At 48.6% G+C, this 17465-nt stretch overlaps 1 protein-coding gene across 8 annotated transcripts in view; it reads right to left on the reverse strand.

Moving 5' to 3' along the window:
- Pknox2 (PBX/knotted 1 homeobox 2) overlaps positions 1-17465 on the reverse strand; it is a 273676-nt gene that overhangs the window by 68219 nt on the left and 187992 nt on the right. For 7 of the 8 annotated variants that reach the window (XM_052756552.1, XM_052756526.1, XM_052756494.1 and 4 more), the window contains 2 exons: positions 15116-15224; positions 1441-1580 (listed from right to left, as the gene is read on the reverse strand). In XM_052756552.1, the coding sequence (XP_052612512.1) occupies positions 1441-1580; positions 15116-15202 (227 nt within the window). In that variant the 5' untranslated portion in view covers positions 15203-15224. The remainder of the gene's footprint in view (positions 1-1440; positions 1581-15115; positions 15225-17465) is intronic. The other variant, XM_052756546.1, reaches the window with a different exon arrangement.

The raw sequence follows: 17465 nt of genomic DNA on the forward strand, positions 1-17465 counted from the left end.
GTTGCTCTGAGTATACAGTGGTGCCTATCGATTGGGTCCTGGGGTGACAAGTACTTGTGTTTACCTTCCTACCTCACCCTGTTTCCCAGGAGTCTAACATAGTGCCTGCAATATTAATAGTAATGATTCAGTAGGAGAGTATGAGGCGGGGAGGGAGGGACGGAGGGAGGGAAGGAGGGAGGACACTCAGGGAGACCAGTTTGTCCTCTCTGAGAGCTGCCAATGCCAGTGACTGTGAACAGATCCCAGAATTCTCTGGGCAGAGCTCTGCATCCACAGGCAGTGGACCTGGCTTGGGAATTGCACAGGCAGGGGCCAGGTACTTTTATTTTAATTTTTCTGCAGGGCCTAGGTGTTGGCATTAGAGGCAATCAGCTTACCCGAGTAACTAAAAATAATGCTGCCGATAATGATAATAACTCCACTAATTACCACCATTACCATAAAGGCTTTGTCTTTGGGGTGTGGGGGAAGGAAGGAATCAGTCTTCCTGTTCATTTGTCTTCCTGTTTGCCTGTCTTGGGTGAATCATCCCCATGTTACTTGCATTCGCTGTGATGTATACCCTGCCAGCGTACTCTGCACTTGCTGGTGCATGGGAACGTGTGAATGTGAGCCAGAGCCCAGCCTCAACGCCAAGTGCAGAATCGGGTATCTTTTCTTTGTACCATGGGATCCTCACGAACAAATCTCATTCAGGCCCATTTTTAGATAACTCTACTGACTTCCCCAACCACACACACTAGAACTAGAGTTCCTTAAGGCAGACGGGTGTTTCCCTGAGCTTCACCCCCTTCCCATTCAGGATCCTGCCCTGGGTACACAGTGCAAGCAGAATGAGGTGAACAAGCTACCTGCTCTCAGCAAACTCTCACTTTGGGGAAGTACCAGGACCCACACAGTCACACACAACATCTACTGCAAGGCAGCATGGATCAGAGTGTGGCTAAGGGACAGCTGCATCAAGTTTACCTGGCATGCTGACAAAGACAACTCACATCCCTCTTGTTGACTGAGCAGCTGATCCAGCCTGTCCGAGCCTGCAGCCCAGGACTATGTGTTTTAATAAGCTCTCCCTGTTTGCATGCACACAGTTTATTCCCTACCAAGTTGTAGGTGGTGCAACTAGATGATTATTGGAGTGAAGGTAATAAGGATCATGGAGAAGAGAGGGTTTGGTTAGCTGAACTGAGGGTTTCTGATGTTCAGTAGGGCCCATCTTCCCACCTGAGATGGGAAGGGAGTCTTCATGGCTGACACTGCCCAGCCTTTCCTATCTCTCACAGATAGTTCCTGCAAGCTGAAGCAAACCAGCAGTGGCCAGCTTAGGAGGTAAGTGGATTCGGAATCAAGGGATGCTCAGGCAAGCTGCTGTTGGCCATCACTGTTGATGACCGGCATTCTCCTATCTCACCTAAGCCTGGCTGGAGAGTCCCCTACCTGTACACAGCTCGCTTATCAGCCTCCAGCTGGGCCTGGGGATCAATGGGGGCACTGGGCACAGGCGTGCTGGCAGTAGCTGAGGGTGCTGAGATGTGGACAGCCTGGGCCTTGGAAGGTGGCTGGGTGGTTGCTGTCATCTGCAGAGAGAAGAAAGAGGAAGGCAGATTAGGCGGAGTGAGAGGACTTCCTTGGTCTGTGCTGTCCCTGGAGGAGAGAGTGTGGGCAACAGAGCCGGACGTACGTGATGTGCATCCTTATGCATTTGTGCAGCAGACAGTAAAGCAGTCTTCTCGTTTTCTTTAAAGGAGTATGTTCTAGAAATCAACTTAGTAACCAGAGAATGGATGCCTAACACACTTTGAAAACAGAAATTATTTTATTTTACTGAGACAGGGTCTCTTGTAGCCCAAGCTTAAAACTTGATCTGCTGCTGAGGCTCATCTTGAACGAGTAAACTTCCTGTCTCCATTTCCCAAATACTGGGATGACAGGTGTAGTTACTGTGTCTTAACCTGAGAAATAGTTCTTACTGCAAATGCTGGGATCTTAGCCCAGGAGTGAAAACAAACAAACAAAAACCTCAAACCACAATATAATAAATTATTAAGTTATGTTTATCTTTTGTGTCTGAGTGGTTTTGTGTATGAGTGTATGTATGCATGTTTGCCACGTGCATGTCTGAATATGGCAGTGGGTCCCCTGAAACTGGAGTCAAAGATGGTTGTGAGCCACCATGTGTGTGCTGGGAACAGAACCCAAGTTCTCTGCAAGAGTACCAAGTGCTGTTAACCACTGAGCCACCTCTTCAGCTCCTGTTTATGAGTCTTTTGAATAGTAATGAGTTTGATTAGATAACTTTAAAAAGCAGGGAAAAAGAGGCTGAATATTTTTCATTTGGACAGTTTTATTTTTCCCTTTTAATGCAAGCCAAGAGGTAATTCTTCTAGTAGTTTTGACAGCTGAATGAATGGCTCTCCAAATCTGGCTTATATGGCCACCTGACGATGAGGTTTGTAATGGACAATGAACCGATGTCTGCTCTTGGTCATAGCAACAACTGTAGAGAAGCAGTTCTCATAGAATGTCATAGGGTTTTGAAGGTGTCCCAAGGCCAACAATTTTTACACCAACTATACCAATTCCTTTTAATATAATATATTGAATTTTCTGACTAAATATCATGTAAAGAAATGGTCTAATATCTCTAAAATTTTTGAAAAATTATAACAGGATTTAATTCTTTTGTATTATATTCTCTTAGTTAGACTCCTAAAATGGGGCCGTGTCAACACATCTGTATTGTTCTCCTCCATCTGCCTATCCCTGACACCATGACAAGCCCTTATCACACTGTTCTTGGGCAGAACATCCATCTGTCTCCGCCTCTAATGCCTTATTCACTACCACATCGAACTCAATTGACCACACTTAAATAAAAATGACTGAGGTTTGACAAAAAACATCTGTCAAGAGAAAGAGTCAATGAACAAATGAATGAATATTCAGAATCAGGTATTTCACAGCTTGGGGGTTCATAATAGGATCTATGTCTGCGCTTTATAGGAGAAGAAGTATTTTGTGAATACAGCACATGATTGCCATGTGGATATCCCCAGGACATCAGCAGATCTTGTTTTTCCTACTTATATCTCTGCTCAGTGCCACCTTTTAAAGACAAATCTAGCCCCCCTCACCCTACTGGCCCCTTACTTTATTCTTCCTGGATATCCTCACCATGACCGTAAGCTATATGTATATTTGATTGTTTTCTCCACACTCCTCTCTAAAACTCAAGGAGGGCTCCTAACAGTTGTATTCTATCACTAGAAGGTACTAAATACATGTTGAATCTGTGGATTAATGAATGGCAGAGGATAAATGAGAAGCTGTAAAAAGTATCTGTGTTTTACTATACCGTATCATTTTTGCCATCCCTGCCCACTATGGGCTACACATGCAAACTCATGGCAGAACAGGCTTGGTAGAACACACAGTGCCTCGAAGCCAGTAGACAATTGCTTGTCCCTTTATTAGCCTTTGACCTCAGACAAATCCCTTCAATTGCCTAAGTTCCTGTTTTCTCATCAGTATGCATTCAGGATTGGTGGTACAAATATTGTACTAGACCTCACGACGCAGAACAAGGACACAGTGAAAACGGTGGTCCTCTTCACACTGATCTGGGCTGGATTCTCTCATCCCTCACCCACTAATGGGCATGTCTGTAGGTGCTTCCAGAATTCCTGCCACATAAGAGGCACTGCGCTACGCTCTGGGCTTACAAAGAGCAGCGCTCAGCAGCATGGAGAATTTGGCAAGATCATTAAACTGGCAGATTAGGAAAATACAGTGTAATTCTCCTGGATAACGCATCTCCCACCGTATGTGGCCTGGTGGACAATTGCATGGACTGTGAACAGTACCTCACAGACAACAATTAAAGGACAGATGTCAGCATCTGGGAAGTTTCTAGGCAAAGGCCACATGCTTCTTTCTTCTGGTTATCTTTTATTTATTTATTTTTTTAAAGATTTTTCTTGGTGATGTAAAGGCTGTCTGAGGAAATGCTCAACAAATTTGTGAATGATGAGAAACTTGGACCCAAAAGGTCTTTATGGATTTGGACAATAGGGCAAATCTAATAAGATTATTTTTCATCTAATAAGTTAAAATTGAACATTTCTAAAAATAAAACACAATCAATAATGTAAGTGCAGAACAGGGGATACAGGGTTAGTATCAATGCATTAGCTGATGGCTAGCTCGATATAGCCAAGGTGTAATGTATCTGTGCGCAACAAACAAGCAAATCTCAACATGAAGTAATGCTATATGAGGATGCAGTAATGAAACCAAGAGTGAGCGGGTCAGGATCCTGTTTCCCCTCAGATTAAACAAGCAAATCCCAACATGAAGTAATGCTGTGTGAGGATGCAGTAATGAAACCAAGTGCACAGAGAGAGCGGGTCAGGATCCTGTTTGCCCTCGGGTTAAACAAGTCCATGAAAGCACATTCAGAGGACAGCTGTCCGGCATGGTGAAGGGATTCTGTAGTTTGTTGGTGAAGGGTACCTGAAGGAACCTAGACTGTGTAAGCATGGTTTGGTAAGCAGGGGAAGTGGGGAGCCATGAGATCCCCTTTCAATATCTGAATGAGGGGAGTGTAATGAAAGACGAGAGTTGTAGAAGGTACTCTAGTCATAAAGCAAGCACAACTACATCAGCACAGCTCCTCGGAGGGCAAAATATCAATGCACTGGGACCCTCTGCTGTGCCCACTACGTAAATTGTCTGGTGTCCTTGAAGGAATCCACAGAGGCCTCTACTAAGATGAGTTTCTAGAACAGAGAAGGGTGAGGGAGGTGCTCCTCTGCCTGACTGGGGAAAGGCAGTGCCAAGGCCCTGATGGGATAAAGATGAATGCTTAGAATAAAAATTAAATCAAAATCGGTCATTTGCAGACCTCCCGAGAGACCCTGAGAGGCTGTTAGAGGGTGGGAGAGATCAGAGCTGGTTTGAGAAGGAGGATGACTCAAATTTATGTGGCTCATGGGGGCCAATCCAGCCAAGTCTGCATTTCTTTCGGGTTTGGAGGATGAATGTTTATTTCCAAACAGGTTTCTTTTGCTAGCCATTTCCAAAGACCCGGAATTCTAAAAGGAGCAGCCACTGTTCACAAGGTCAGAGACCCTACAGGGATATGGGGGTAATTTGACATCCATTTTAGGGGCAGCAAAGTCTAAAGAGTGGAGGCAGGGGAAGGAGCTGGGTGAACCTGGGCAGGGCAAGGCTGTTAAATGGCCTCACGGAACCGCCTGTGAAAACCGATGGTTGAAGTTTCCGGGAATTTTGCAAACTGCTTGACGTTTGGGTGTCTTGAAATTGGCCACAGTGGGAGCACTTACAGCAAGGAAACTGGTGAACAGTGCAAATCAGGGCTGAACCCTCCTCCCCAAGCCCTGCCCCCAAAGCCAACTGTTAGTTATTAACCAGCACACCACTAATTCCAGGGTACTCCCGAAGTGACTTCCTTCCATTCTCCTTGGTCTGACACGGGAAGAAACTAGTCTTAACACATCCACAAGGCCATTCAGTACATTCACAGCTGGTCTCAAACGGCCACTCCAGACCCCGGCGTGGCATTTCCTTTAAGGAAAATTCTACCCGTGTGGCTCACTGCGGACGAGGTGGGGGATGGCACTAACGCAAATAGGCACCACGGTCCCTTTAAAAGTAGAAGAAGCTAGGGTACAGAGGAGGAGGAAGGCAGTTAAGTAATGCCTGAGAGCAGACTAGGAGATCAGAACAGGCCTTAGCAAATGAAGCAGCATGAACCAGGCCCAGGGTTCTCAGCGACACGTTTTGCTGCAAGTTTCCTTACATTATTGTACTTCCTAACGCAGGAGAAACACCTACTCCACAAACTGGGAGGAGTAATCAAGAGGACAAGATCACGTCTAGTGGACAGGGCAAGACAGTGTTGGCTCTGGGGAGGCCCATCTATGTGATTCTTGCCTCTTGTCTTGGCTGTGGGTCCTTCTTGGAGTGAAGTCTCTGGGGCCAGAACCTGCCTGCTCCCCTTTCTTGGATGTGATAATCACCAAGCTTCTCGGTGTCCCCAGGATGGAACCAGCCCAGCCCAAATCCCAGAGATCAAGGACCCCTGTCCCAATTATTCTCTTTCTCCTTCTCCCCCTTCCCCTCCCCTTCCTCCTCCTCCTCCTTCCTTTTGGTATGTGTTGGATGTTTGTGTACCACATGCATGCCTGGTGTCCACAGAGACCAGAAGAGGAAGGGTGTCAGACATCCTGGAACTGGAGTTACAGACAGTTGTGAGCTGCCATGTGGGTGATGGGAATCAAACCTAGCTCCTCTGGAATAGAAAAAGATAGCCTCTGAGCCATCTCTTCAGCTCCCTTGTCCCAGTTCTCAAGTGACATTTCCTCTCTCCCTCCTATAAATGAGAAGAGTTGAGGCTCACGAAATACATGAATAGATGTACAGTATCTAGGGGAGCTAAGAGATCCAACCATTCTGGCAGTCTTGCTTCATACCAAGATGAGTAGCAGCATTTCTGGGTGGAGGTAAGAGAGGTCGGAAAGTGCCGCTCTCGCTGCCCTCACTAGTACTAGTGACACTGTTACGTTAAGCACCCTCCTTCTCTGGTTGTAGGGGGAGCAGCCAACGCCCATCAGCATCTACCTGAATAATAAAAGGGTGCAGCAGGCTTTCATGCTGAACGGCAATCCTGTGCAGGTCCTCAGCCCATTTTACAGACAAGAAAACAGACATCCATGCAGCTGAAGAAACTCCTGGAGACTCTATTGTCTGTGTCTGTCACTTAACAATCCTCTCACACAGAATTTCAAGTCAATTCCCCCAACAATGATTGTGCTGAAAACACTTCTGACAGGTGGGACCTAAGCAGAGAAGTGTGGAGGGCTTATTGGCCCGAAGTAGCCTAGTGCTGTGTTGATTTTTCTCTTGGAGGTCACAGAGGGATGGGTCCCCCAGAGACCCTGAGCTAGACAAAAATGTTGAAGGCTAGGGGCTTCAACCCTGAGCTCCAAATTGCAGTCAACTGCTATTTCTTACCAGCATCCACTGGGAATTCTGCTCTGATACTCACAGAGGTGGAAGCGGGTAGCCTTGAGTAGAGAACCGCAGCGAAGTCTTCCTAGCATGCTAGAAAGCCACTGTGCACAGGGGGAGAGCAGGGGTCCTGGCATCACATAAAAGTAGTTTTGAATCCCACCCTTGAGCTGACTGCTGGCCAACTTTGCATATGTAACTTTCCCTTGTGATGCTTTATCCAAGGAACAGGAGTGATGTTTCCTACCTCCATCCCTGCTGAGAGGGCAGCTGTCCCTTTGTGGTGCTGACAGAGACATCCCGGAGTGGACAGGACACCTGCTCTGTGCTTGCATGGCCTGGTAGCACGGTTTCAATCATCTGCCAGCTTGTCTCACTCTCCTGTCAGACTGGAGGATGCGTGATGGCAGTGGCCAGGTCTTGCCTGTTCATATTGTAGTCCCACTATCCAACACAGTGGCCATCCAAACTCTATGGAATGTAGGAGTGACTGGTGCGGAGCCGCTAGAACTTCCCATCATGCACTGCTACCTTTCTAGCTGACCCCCAATGCCTTAGGTCATAACAGGGAAGCCTACAGTCTCTGACCACATGCTGATTGGAGCAATGGGCACTCTGCCAAGATCTGGAGCTAATGGATCTCGGCAGGATGTGCCGAGGTGGGCATCTCCTTTACATCTGGTTCTGTCTGCCTGTGAGACTTGGGCAAATTCTTCAACCTTTCTGATCCCTGTCTATAAAATGGGAATACTTCTTTATACCTATGGTTAAAGGTTGTTAGAATGAAATGAGATAATGCATGGCAAAGCAGCTGGAACTTAATAAGCCTCGCATGGCATTTGCTGTTAATATAATTTTCGTATCTTAAATCATGCACCCCACTAGCTGGCCGCCTCTGTTCTCCTCTGTGGGTCTGCCCTGAGGTACCGTGACATTGGGGTGCCTCTGCCAAAAGAACTGACTCTGTAATACTCCCAGGGAAGTGGGGCAAGTATGGGCTTAGGAACAGGAAGTAGGGGCATGAACAGGATGACAGAAACAGACACTACCAATCATCAGCTGTCCCCTTGAGCAGGTGACTCAGTTCCGATGAGTCCCAGTTGCCCTCCCAGTTGAACAGAGTGAATACTCTCTCTCCCCATTTCTACCAGGAGGCCACACAGAAACTTGGCAAAGAGTGGGTGCTCAGCTAACTGCTTCACAACACTTTCTGGGATTATTTGCAGTGCTGGGCATGGAACACAGGGCCTTGTGAATGCTAGGCAAGTGATTTAACCAGGAGGTACAGTCTTGGGCCGCTAAGCACTGTTGACGCTTTCTTTTGCCCATCTTCTCTGAATCCATGCCCCTCCTCTGCCATACTCTTCTGAGAGGTCCCAGGGTCCACATTTCTTGGGTTTCCTTGCCACATACAGTATTGTTCTTATGAGTCTTCGGTCATGTATCTCTTTCAGGTTGCTTGCTATAAGCCTTGATTGACCCATATCTGTACCTTCTCAGCACAGACACTTCTAAGACATTCCCCACCCCCTCCCGAGTCCTAGACCTGACAGGAGAAAGTCAGGATGAGCAGTCCTAAAGGAGAGATTCTGGGTGGGTCTGGCCCACCAAGGGCTTCAAAGGTTTCAGCCAGCAACTGGCACTCCCTCTGGTGTAGGAAAAAGCCAGCATGAGTTCATTTTCCTAGCACCCAGAAGAAAGTCCCAAAGTCCTGTCTGAGAGAGGGTCATTGCTGGAAGCCATTTGGTAAATATCAGCTTTGGGCAGAACAGGTGGGAGGCAGCATCGGGCATGGCCAGTGTTGGAGAGGGAAACAATGGTCTCAGAGTGCTCAAAGCTGGGGCTTGTTCATTGAACCCCAGCAAGGGGGACCGGCACTCTTCTCCATGCTCTCGCCCCCTCACACCCCAATGCTCCGAGCTGCCCACACATGGCTGATGATTCTCACGGCTGCCTCTGTTGGAAGCATCTCCACTCCTTTTCTAGAACTGGAGTCCTAACTTTCCCAAGAATCCATTCTTGTCTCCCTACTCCACAGGATCAGGTAGCCTTGGTCTCTGCCTCAACATCTGTGCACTTTGGAGGCATCTCCATGGGTGAATGGGTTGCCCAGCTCTAACATGTTGTTAAATGACTTAATGATGGATAGAATGAGTAAGTGATAGGTAAAAGGCTCTGGACAAACAAGATGCTACAGAGAGCTCCTCAAAATATCTGCAGTTGCCCTAGGAAGGGGAAGCAGCGACGGAATCAGGGCAGCATCTGGCCACCTGGTGGTGTGTGTGTGTGTGTGTGTGTGTGTGTGTGTGTGTGTGTGTGTGTGTACTGGGACAAAGGCCTGAGTCTCCTCCACCAGGATCCCTGGGTCAGCTAGCCAGACAAGTCCACAGAAGAGTTAGGATGCTGTGAAATGGCGGGGAGGGGGGGGGAGAGCGTATTTTGGCTAATTAAATAATGACACACGGCTTTGTAGGCAGTGGTTTACAAAGTTGCATCTTATCAGTTGCTGCCCCCCCCAACCCCCCTCACAACTGCATACCTGGGGTATCATTGACAGGAAGCTGTAACAGAGGCCAGGAAAGGGATAGAAACCCCGTCTCATGCTTCTCAGCTTTGTACAGTTTTGAGGGATGTGATCACTCCCCTCTTCCCATTCATTTCCAGAGGATCCTTCACTTCTGTCATAGTCCCAAGCCAGCCAGTGATTTCCAATAGACCCTTTAGGGAGCCTACTAACAGCGTCTGATTGTGTGCATGTGTCTATCTGTGTGTGTGTGTGTGTGTGTGTGTGTGTGTGTGTGTGTGTCTGTGTGTGTCTGTGTGTGTGTCTGTGTTCTTAGCTGGAAAAACATATCTGATATGCCTATTGTGTTCCTAATAAAAAAGTAATTAAAGTTCAATCCCATCTGGGCCACGGAGATGTGCAGAAGATGCAATGAGGAATCAAGCCAGAGCCTGGCTGTGCAGACGCGGAGAAACCCCACCCCAGGTTCACACTACAGTGTTCACAGGTTACAAGGCAAGAAGGGCAGAAGTAAGCACGACCCCCATCAGGACGGGGACTCTAATTCTGCACCTCCCACACAGAGCACACAGCTGGCAAGGCCTGCAGGAAGCACTCGACATTTGTTAAAAAGGTGAGTGAGTGAATGGAAGAGATCGTTACCGAAATGACTCGCCTGGATTTGCGTGATAAAGAGCAGCATGGCGAGGGTCACAGCCAGGATTCCTGAATGTCTGCTATGGCGAGTCATCTACTCTCCAGACCACCAACTCCAAGGGCAACAGGAGTCCTGGTGTCTTACTCACCTAGCCCCTCCTGCTAGTCCTCAGGGACTCAGAATCTCTTCAAAGGTGGCACAGGAAAGGACACACATGCAAAGTGTTCCTCAGCCCTGCCTCTGACTTGGATCACCTGTTCCCTGATTTATTTTAGGCTTTGCATCCTTGGGCTGTTAACTATTTTTGTAGCTGTTTAGGGCACTTGTCCTGTTTGACGACAAGAAGTTAGACAATAAGATCTCCACTTCTGGGAACTACAGGAACTGAGGTAGTACCTTAATCAAAGGCAAAAGCTAGAGCTGGTCCTGAGCATGCTTCATGACAGGCTTTCTAGTCCTGGGGCCAGTCCATCATGTCCTATGCAGGGGCCGAAAGAGCCCAGTCAGATCTGGAGTTTGCTCTTGCCTTCATGCAATGAAGAATCCAGGTCTAAAGACATGGGTGGCCCAGGCAGGCAGGGAAAAAGGTCACTGAATATAAAGGGGAGAAAGGCCCACAACAAAATAAAAGAAAGAGAAGAATCTGTTTTGATGAGTCCAATCGAGGGAAGATGGGTCTCCCATATGGTCCCTGGGGTGTTGCCCCCAGGGGCAGAGGGAACTGTCAATCATAGCTACAGAAAAGGCTTAGGGGAACTTTCAAAGCAGATGAATTAACTCTATGCTGCAAAGTGAATGTGTTTCACAGGCAGCTGAGCAGAGGCCTCGGCAAGGCAGGGGGCTCCAGGCCTTAAAGAGATGAGAGGGATGTAAAGGAGTGTGACAACATTTGAACCCGCTTGCCCCGGCACAGCTGCATGGCCTGGATGGAGGCCATTCACAGCCAGGGGCCCCATCCACCCCCTTCTGCCTTGTTAATGAAACCAGCATGGGGATCCTAATGACTGATCAAAGCCCAGCCAGCTTCCCCAGGCCTGATGCACCCCTGGTTCTGCTTGGAGCATCAGGGCTAGGATAGAGAGGGGAAGTAGGGGTAGTGGGGCAAGAGAGAACGCTGTGCAGCCCGGTCTCTGGCTAGCCTTACCTTCCTCCTTGCGGGAAGGTGGGAAAGCACCACTCGGACCCTGGATCTAGGAGTGCAGTTTCCTGTGTCTCTGACACCATTCTCTTTACTCTTTGCAGGGGGATAAAGCAGTGGGACTCTGTTTCATCAAAGGGCTTCCTTCTGAAGGGAGCTTCCCCGGCGGAGCCCGAAAGCTGAGTTCTCATTTTACCATCGTATGCTCTCTGATGAACGAGGAAGCCAGTCCTGAGTAAAGTGCCAACGTCTCTTTCAGAGCAAGTGCTGCCATTCAGTGTCAGCTCCCAGCTACCTGTCTATCCATTTATCCCTAATCTCCTGACCCACTGAGTGCCACATCCACCAGGGCTGAAAAAGGAAGGATCCATTAAGATTTCTGCGTCCTGGTCAAATGTTCAAGCAGGGGGTTGCTGGGGAAGTGCAGACAGAGACTATTAAACATTGAATATCTACACCAGTAGACCAGATGATTTAAATATATGTCTTGCCTGTAAACCAAGAACATTTTTGGAACAGTAGGCATGTGCCTATGTTTGAGGAAGAGTAGGGTGGAGCTTGCTGCCTTGTGTTTCCTGGGGCTTGGTAAGGGTGGAGACGGTGTTGCCCTCACTGGCAAATCCGTTTCCTGGGATTGCTGGTGGAGCTACAGAAGGGAGAATTGGCACGGTGGAAGATGCTGCATGTGCATATGCTGTCTGACAAGAAACAGGAAGACTTCAAGGTATTTCCGAGGTGCAAAGAGAGATACGAATGAAGGGCATATGACTAGAAGGAGCCACAGGGTGGTTGACACCAGGAGAATTCTAGAAAGGAGACCAGAGTGACATTTGGTGGCATTTTATGAATACATAATAAAGGCACATGACTTTGAGAATGCCATTAGAGCTGGCAGCAATTCTGGAGTAGCAGTGGAGGCTGTGACAATCCCAGGGACTGTGATGGCCAGGCCCACCCACTGTGACAGAGTTGCATATGAATAGAAAAGAGGGTGATATAGAGGAATCAACCTGATGCATTGAACTGAGGTTCCATACATCTCCTTCATATCCAGGCTCCCTATAGACAACATTTTCATTAACCAATCCTTATAGAATTCTGAGTTTGAACAATCCACCCCTGTCTCCTCAGTGCATAAAACGAGGGTCTGGATCAAGGGCATAGGCACAGCACATTGGAATTGAGGTGTGTGTGTGTGTGTGTTTTTTAAAGACAAAAATATACTAAAGAGTGATCTAAAGAGAAACCAGAGTCTGAGGTATCGTGGTTCTGCAGCAGAGGGCACTGCTGCTTCAACAGAATTCCACAGAAAGCCACGGGAAGGAGGAAGTAAGTAGTCTGCTGGAAGGGTTCTACTGGGTTGTTGTTTTCACAATTTCTAAATATACAATCAGTCTTCGGAGCATAATAAACAGGATGATGATGTCCTTATGAGAAGTCACAGAGTTTCCCCCAGACAAGCTCAAACAGCCCAGAGAGGCTAGAGGCCACTTAGCCATCATACCACTCTGGCTTATGCCCAAATAGCATGGGGCCATAACCATTAATGCTTCTCTACTAAAATGGGAAAGGAATAAAAAAAAGTCTTCCTCATTTTTAATAACTTTATTCCCCAAACTTCAAAATGAAAATTGCCAAGTTAAGAACTTGCCTAGGAAGAAAATTCTAATTTATTATAAAGAAGGTCCGGGGCTTGGGAATTTTTTAATGCAGATTCCTAATTTTCCAAAGTGACATTCTCCTGTGCATTTGAATAGATTACGCTCAGTATTGCTAGCCCTTAGCACAACGGGAACATTATTAAAACGATTGCATGGGTCTCCGAGGAGCGGCTCTGCTTCTCGTTCCCTTTCTCATTTTGGGGACTCCATATCAGAGACTGTCCATTCCCTGCCTGTGAAAGAAACTGGGTTTCCGGGGAGGTGACATAGAGTCATGTCACAGGATTAGACCTGAAGGGGTAGAGAAAGAGTGGGTCTCGTTTCCTGAGAGTCCCCATTTAAGATGAGTCCCCTGTGTGCCTGACCCACGGTCCTATCAGAAGGCCAGGCTTTCCCGAAGACACCGTGTCAGAGAGCAGCTGCTTCTCTAGGATAATGACATTACAAGGGAAATAGAGCAGAGTTTTCCCCTGAGAAGCTGGAGTTAGCTCTTGAAAGCTGAGAGGGGGGAAAGGCAGGGGGACTAGCTGCATGGAATGCTAGTGGCCAAGCTTATGTGGGAGAGCCACCCTGGCCCTAAAGACTGGGAAGGGACCTCTGGGGCCATCTGACTCCAAAGGCCAATACCGCAGGACCAGAGAGAGCAGCTTTTCTTCCATGAACCGGAAGCTGCTGGAGCCTCTGTTTGGAAATCCTACCCCCTGGTGCCTTCTGCCCACTCCATCGCTGCCTTAACTCTTCTTCTGTAGCCTCCATCCTCATCCCATCTCCTAAAGTTGAAGAGATTCAGAGAAGGAACATGAAAGATCCCGGGTAGGGCGAGCCTGGAGACTCAAGGACATGTGCTGGGAGGTCACTGAATGATGAGGTTTTTGTACTTTTGGGGAGAGGAGTCAAAATGGTCAGCAAAGTGGCCTCACATCATCTGGCCACTTCCCAGAAGTTGGGAGTGATATTGTGTACAGGACAGCTCCTCTGGGCTTACACTAAGCTGAGGCATCAGGAGGCCATAGGTCCTAATGTGAACAAAGTCCCATGCCCTGTCTCCACGTCTGAATACTCGTTTCCATGTGGTCCGAGAGGATGTTTATGTTTGAAATGCTGGTGTGTAAGGGATGGAGAAAGTCAGAGGATGATCGCTGCGAAGAAGGTGGATTGATGCACAGTAGGGCTTCCCTTGGTTAAATGCCAAGCGAACATTCTAAAGGGTGCGGTTTGCAAGACACGTGCCCAATAGGTAATTATTGGACTGGCCAGACTTCCTCCTAGAGAAAGGAGGAGAACACCAGGTAAAGGCCAAAAGGAGGGACTCACCTGTGAAAGTACAGCCCTAGAACTCAGGCTTTTGGAGACTCAGGGGCTGGTGGGAGGCACCAAAAGTAGAGACAAGAAGGGACAGGGTCTCACGGTCTGCAGCAGCCCAATCCACACAAGCTAGACGCTTCCAGCCGGTGTATGTGGGGTGTGTGTGGGGGGGACAAAAGAAAAACCCAGAGGGAACCAAAGTACTGGGGAGACACTGCTGCTGAAGGTCACAGGTTTTCCAGCTAGGGAAGGAGTCTCAGAAGAACACGGAGCTGAGGTAATGATGGGCGATGGGAGCTGGGGGAGGGGAATTGAAGTCATGGACCAAGAAGCCTGCTTTTTCTAAGCAGGAGCCCAGAAGAGCCCCCAAGAGATTCTTCTACCAAGCAGGTAGCCGGGCACTGGGGAAGGGAGGTCTGGTAGTGGGGTAAGTGGGAAGTCTCCTAACCCTCACAGGCGGACTGTGCACATGGCGTCCAGTGTGAATTTTGCCCTGAGCAGGACTAAGGGCTTTAGCTGTTCTTTTCAATGTCTGCAGGGTAGAGTGGCAGACAGGTCTATGATCACAACTCCAGACTACGGTCCTGGTGACACAATTAACCCAGGCAGTGTCTGAGTCTGGTGTTTTGTCAAGTCCAATGACTCTCCAAGGATCCGTATTCACCAGACCGGACTCTCCAGAGAAGCCTCCCCAGGGGCTGACAGGCTATAAAGCTGAGGCAGGCCTGCCGGGGGCCCTGGAGTATCCCAGTTCCACCCTCAACATTGGATTTCCAAGGCTACTACACCTCCCCACTCTTCCCTGGCACACTCACCTGGGGGCTGTCCTGGTAGGGTGGGGGAGGGACATTCTGCGTGGCCATCATTGTCAGAGCTGGGGCTGGGGAGGCATGTTGCATCATGGGATTGATTCACATGGAGGATCTGTGGGCAGAAGAAAAGGGGCCGCGCCGTTAGTACAGAGTACAGACAGCCCAGGGAACTAACGGAGCTCCACTTTGTTGTTTGTTTTTCCACCTGGAACACCTGGATTGGAGGGGATGTGCAGGGACTGGCGGTTCTTCCGGGGAACAGATCAGAACTATGGGAGGGGGCTGGGTAGAGAGGGGTTTGCTGTGCTATTTTGACTCCAAAGAAGTAATATTCAAATGATATGTAAAACAATCTGTACCCCGCAGGGATGCTTTGCTCAGCCTCAACTCAGACCTGGTTGGCAAGGAGGAGGCAGTGGGTAGCTTGGCTGGTGGACGGCCTACCTCATCTCTCCCACTTCGACAAGGGCACTTCTTGCTCAACCCTTCCCAGGCATTCAGAAGAACTGTCCATCAGCATTCCTCCTAGGCCGGAAGCCCATCCACCCCCAACTTCCATGCTCAGGGTCTCCAAGCCCCAGGCTTACCCTCCCAAGTGTGCTCATCACACCCCCTAATGGTAGCAAGGGACATGGGCCATCTGCCCTCTTCAAGACTAGTCCAGAGGTGATGATGTGCATGCAGGTTTTGGAGAAGGGAAAGAACAGGAAAGCATTAATGACTTCCTGGTTTTCTTAGGTGAATACTGTGATCAGTACTTTCTTTAGTTTTGTCTCAATATAGAGTCACCAGTATATAGAGCCAGAATGCCCCTTACATAGGAGGAGACAGGCCAGGAGGTAGGGGTGTCTCTCTCTCTCTCTCTCTCTCTCTCTCTCTCTCTCTCTCTCTCTCTCTCTCTCTCTCTGTGTGTGTGTGTGTGTGTGTGTATGTGTTTTACAGGTCTGTTCCACTGCACCCCATCACCAGTAAATGAACTGCCCCCTTAAGGCATCAAGATTTCTCCTTGAACTAGACCATAGTTTGTAAGTGGAGACAGCCTGGCAGTGCCACCCCAGGAAACAGAACGCCCAGAGAGATGCTGAGCTGCAGTGGATGCCCTGAAATATTTAGAAACACATACTCACAGGCTGGTTGCTGATACAGCACTGTTCAGCATGGGCCAGGAAAGCCCTAAGAACATGGAGGGATGGAAATTGTCTCCTGGGCAGAGGGGGCTGGTGAGTTAGAAGCCTGTGTGAGTCAGTGTTCAGACCTCACTGTCTCTCCCTGAGGGCATTTGGGGGGTGAGGGGCTCCACCAGTCTCCCCCTTCCCGGGACCTTCCAAAATGTCCACATACCTGAGATCTGCAACAACTTAAAGGCATTTTAGAGTTGCCATTAAAAAAAAAAAAAGATGTGGGTCTCTGGAGTGTGTGTGTGTGTGTGTGTGTGTGTGTGTGTGTGTGTGTGTGTGTGTGTGTGTGGTTGTTGTTATTATTGCTCTTTTCAGGAAAGGAGAGAAAGAACTACCCGGCCTGACCCGAGTCTCCAAAGTAGCAGGCACGCTTGGACCTCAAGAGCACATGCAAAGCAGTGGGAGTCATGTTTCATTCAACAGATGCTTATCACATATCAACTCTGTGCAGGGGACGGTGCTAAGGGGTGAGGCGGGATGGATGAATGAGGCCAGATCTTCTCTCCAGGGGCTATGGTTGGTAGAGGGAGGTGATCATTTGGAAGGAAAGAAGAGAGGAAAGTGGGGGTAGAGACGGCAGTGCAGGGAGCAACAGTTTGTCCTAGGCAGAGAGATCGATCACCTTGGCTTCAAGGCCTGCACTTCTCTCCGATCCTGACCTGCCTCAGAAGACCCTTGGGCTTGCCTTGGGTCCATCTCGACATGATGGGCACTGAGACCCAGGTTATCCTTTGCACAGGAGCCTAGGAGAGAGGAGAGTGAGAGAGCCTGTCTCCTCTGTCTGGAAAATTATCAAGGTTTGTCTTCGTGGCCAGACTCTGTGTGGGTTGTTGTTAGCCATAGTAAGCAAGGGCAGACCAGAGAGAATTCCAAAAGGAAAAGGAGGAGGCAGATCATTTCCTCTTTCTCCTCCTGCTTTGCAGTGCTAGAGAGGAATCCCAGGACTTTGTGTTGTTCTGAGTGTGTACTCCATCACTGACCTACATCCCTAGCCCAGAGGCAAATTTCTTGAGACATTAGAAAGACCTTGCAAGTGAAGAATCTTGGAGAGAGCCAGGTGTGGTGGCACACATCTGTAATCCTAGCACTTGGGAAGCAGAGGCAGGAAATCACAGCAAGTTTTGAGGGCAGCCTTGTCTACATACTGAGTTTCTAGACCTCTAGGGCTACATAGT

This window comes from Peromyscus californicus, unplaced genomic scaffold (assembly GCF_007827085.1).
Source record: "Peromyscus californicus insignis strain IS unplaced genomic scaffold, ASM782708v3 Scaffold_11__1_contigs__length_118956290, whole genome shotgun sequence".
Lineage (NCBI taxonomy): Eukaryota > Metazoa > Chordata > Mammalia > Rodentia > Cricetidae > Peromyscus > Peromyscus californicus.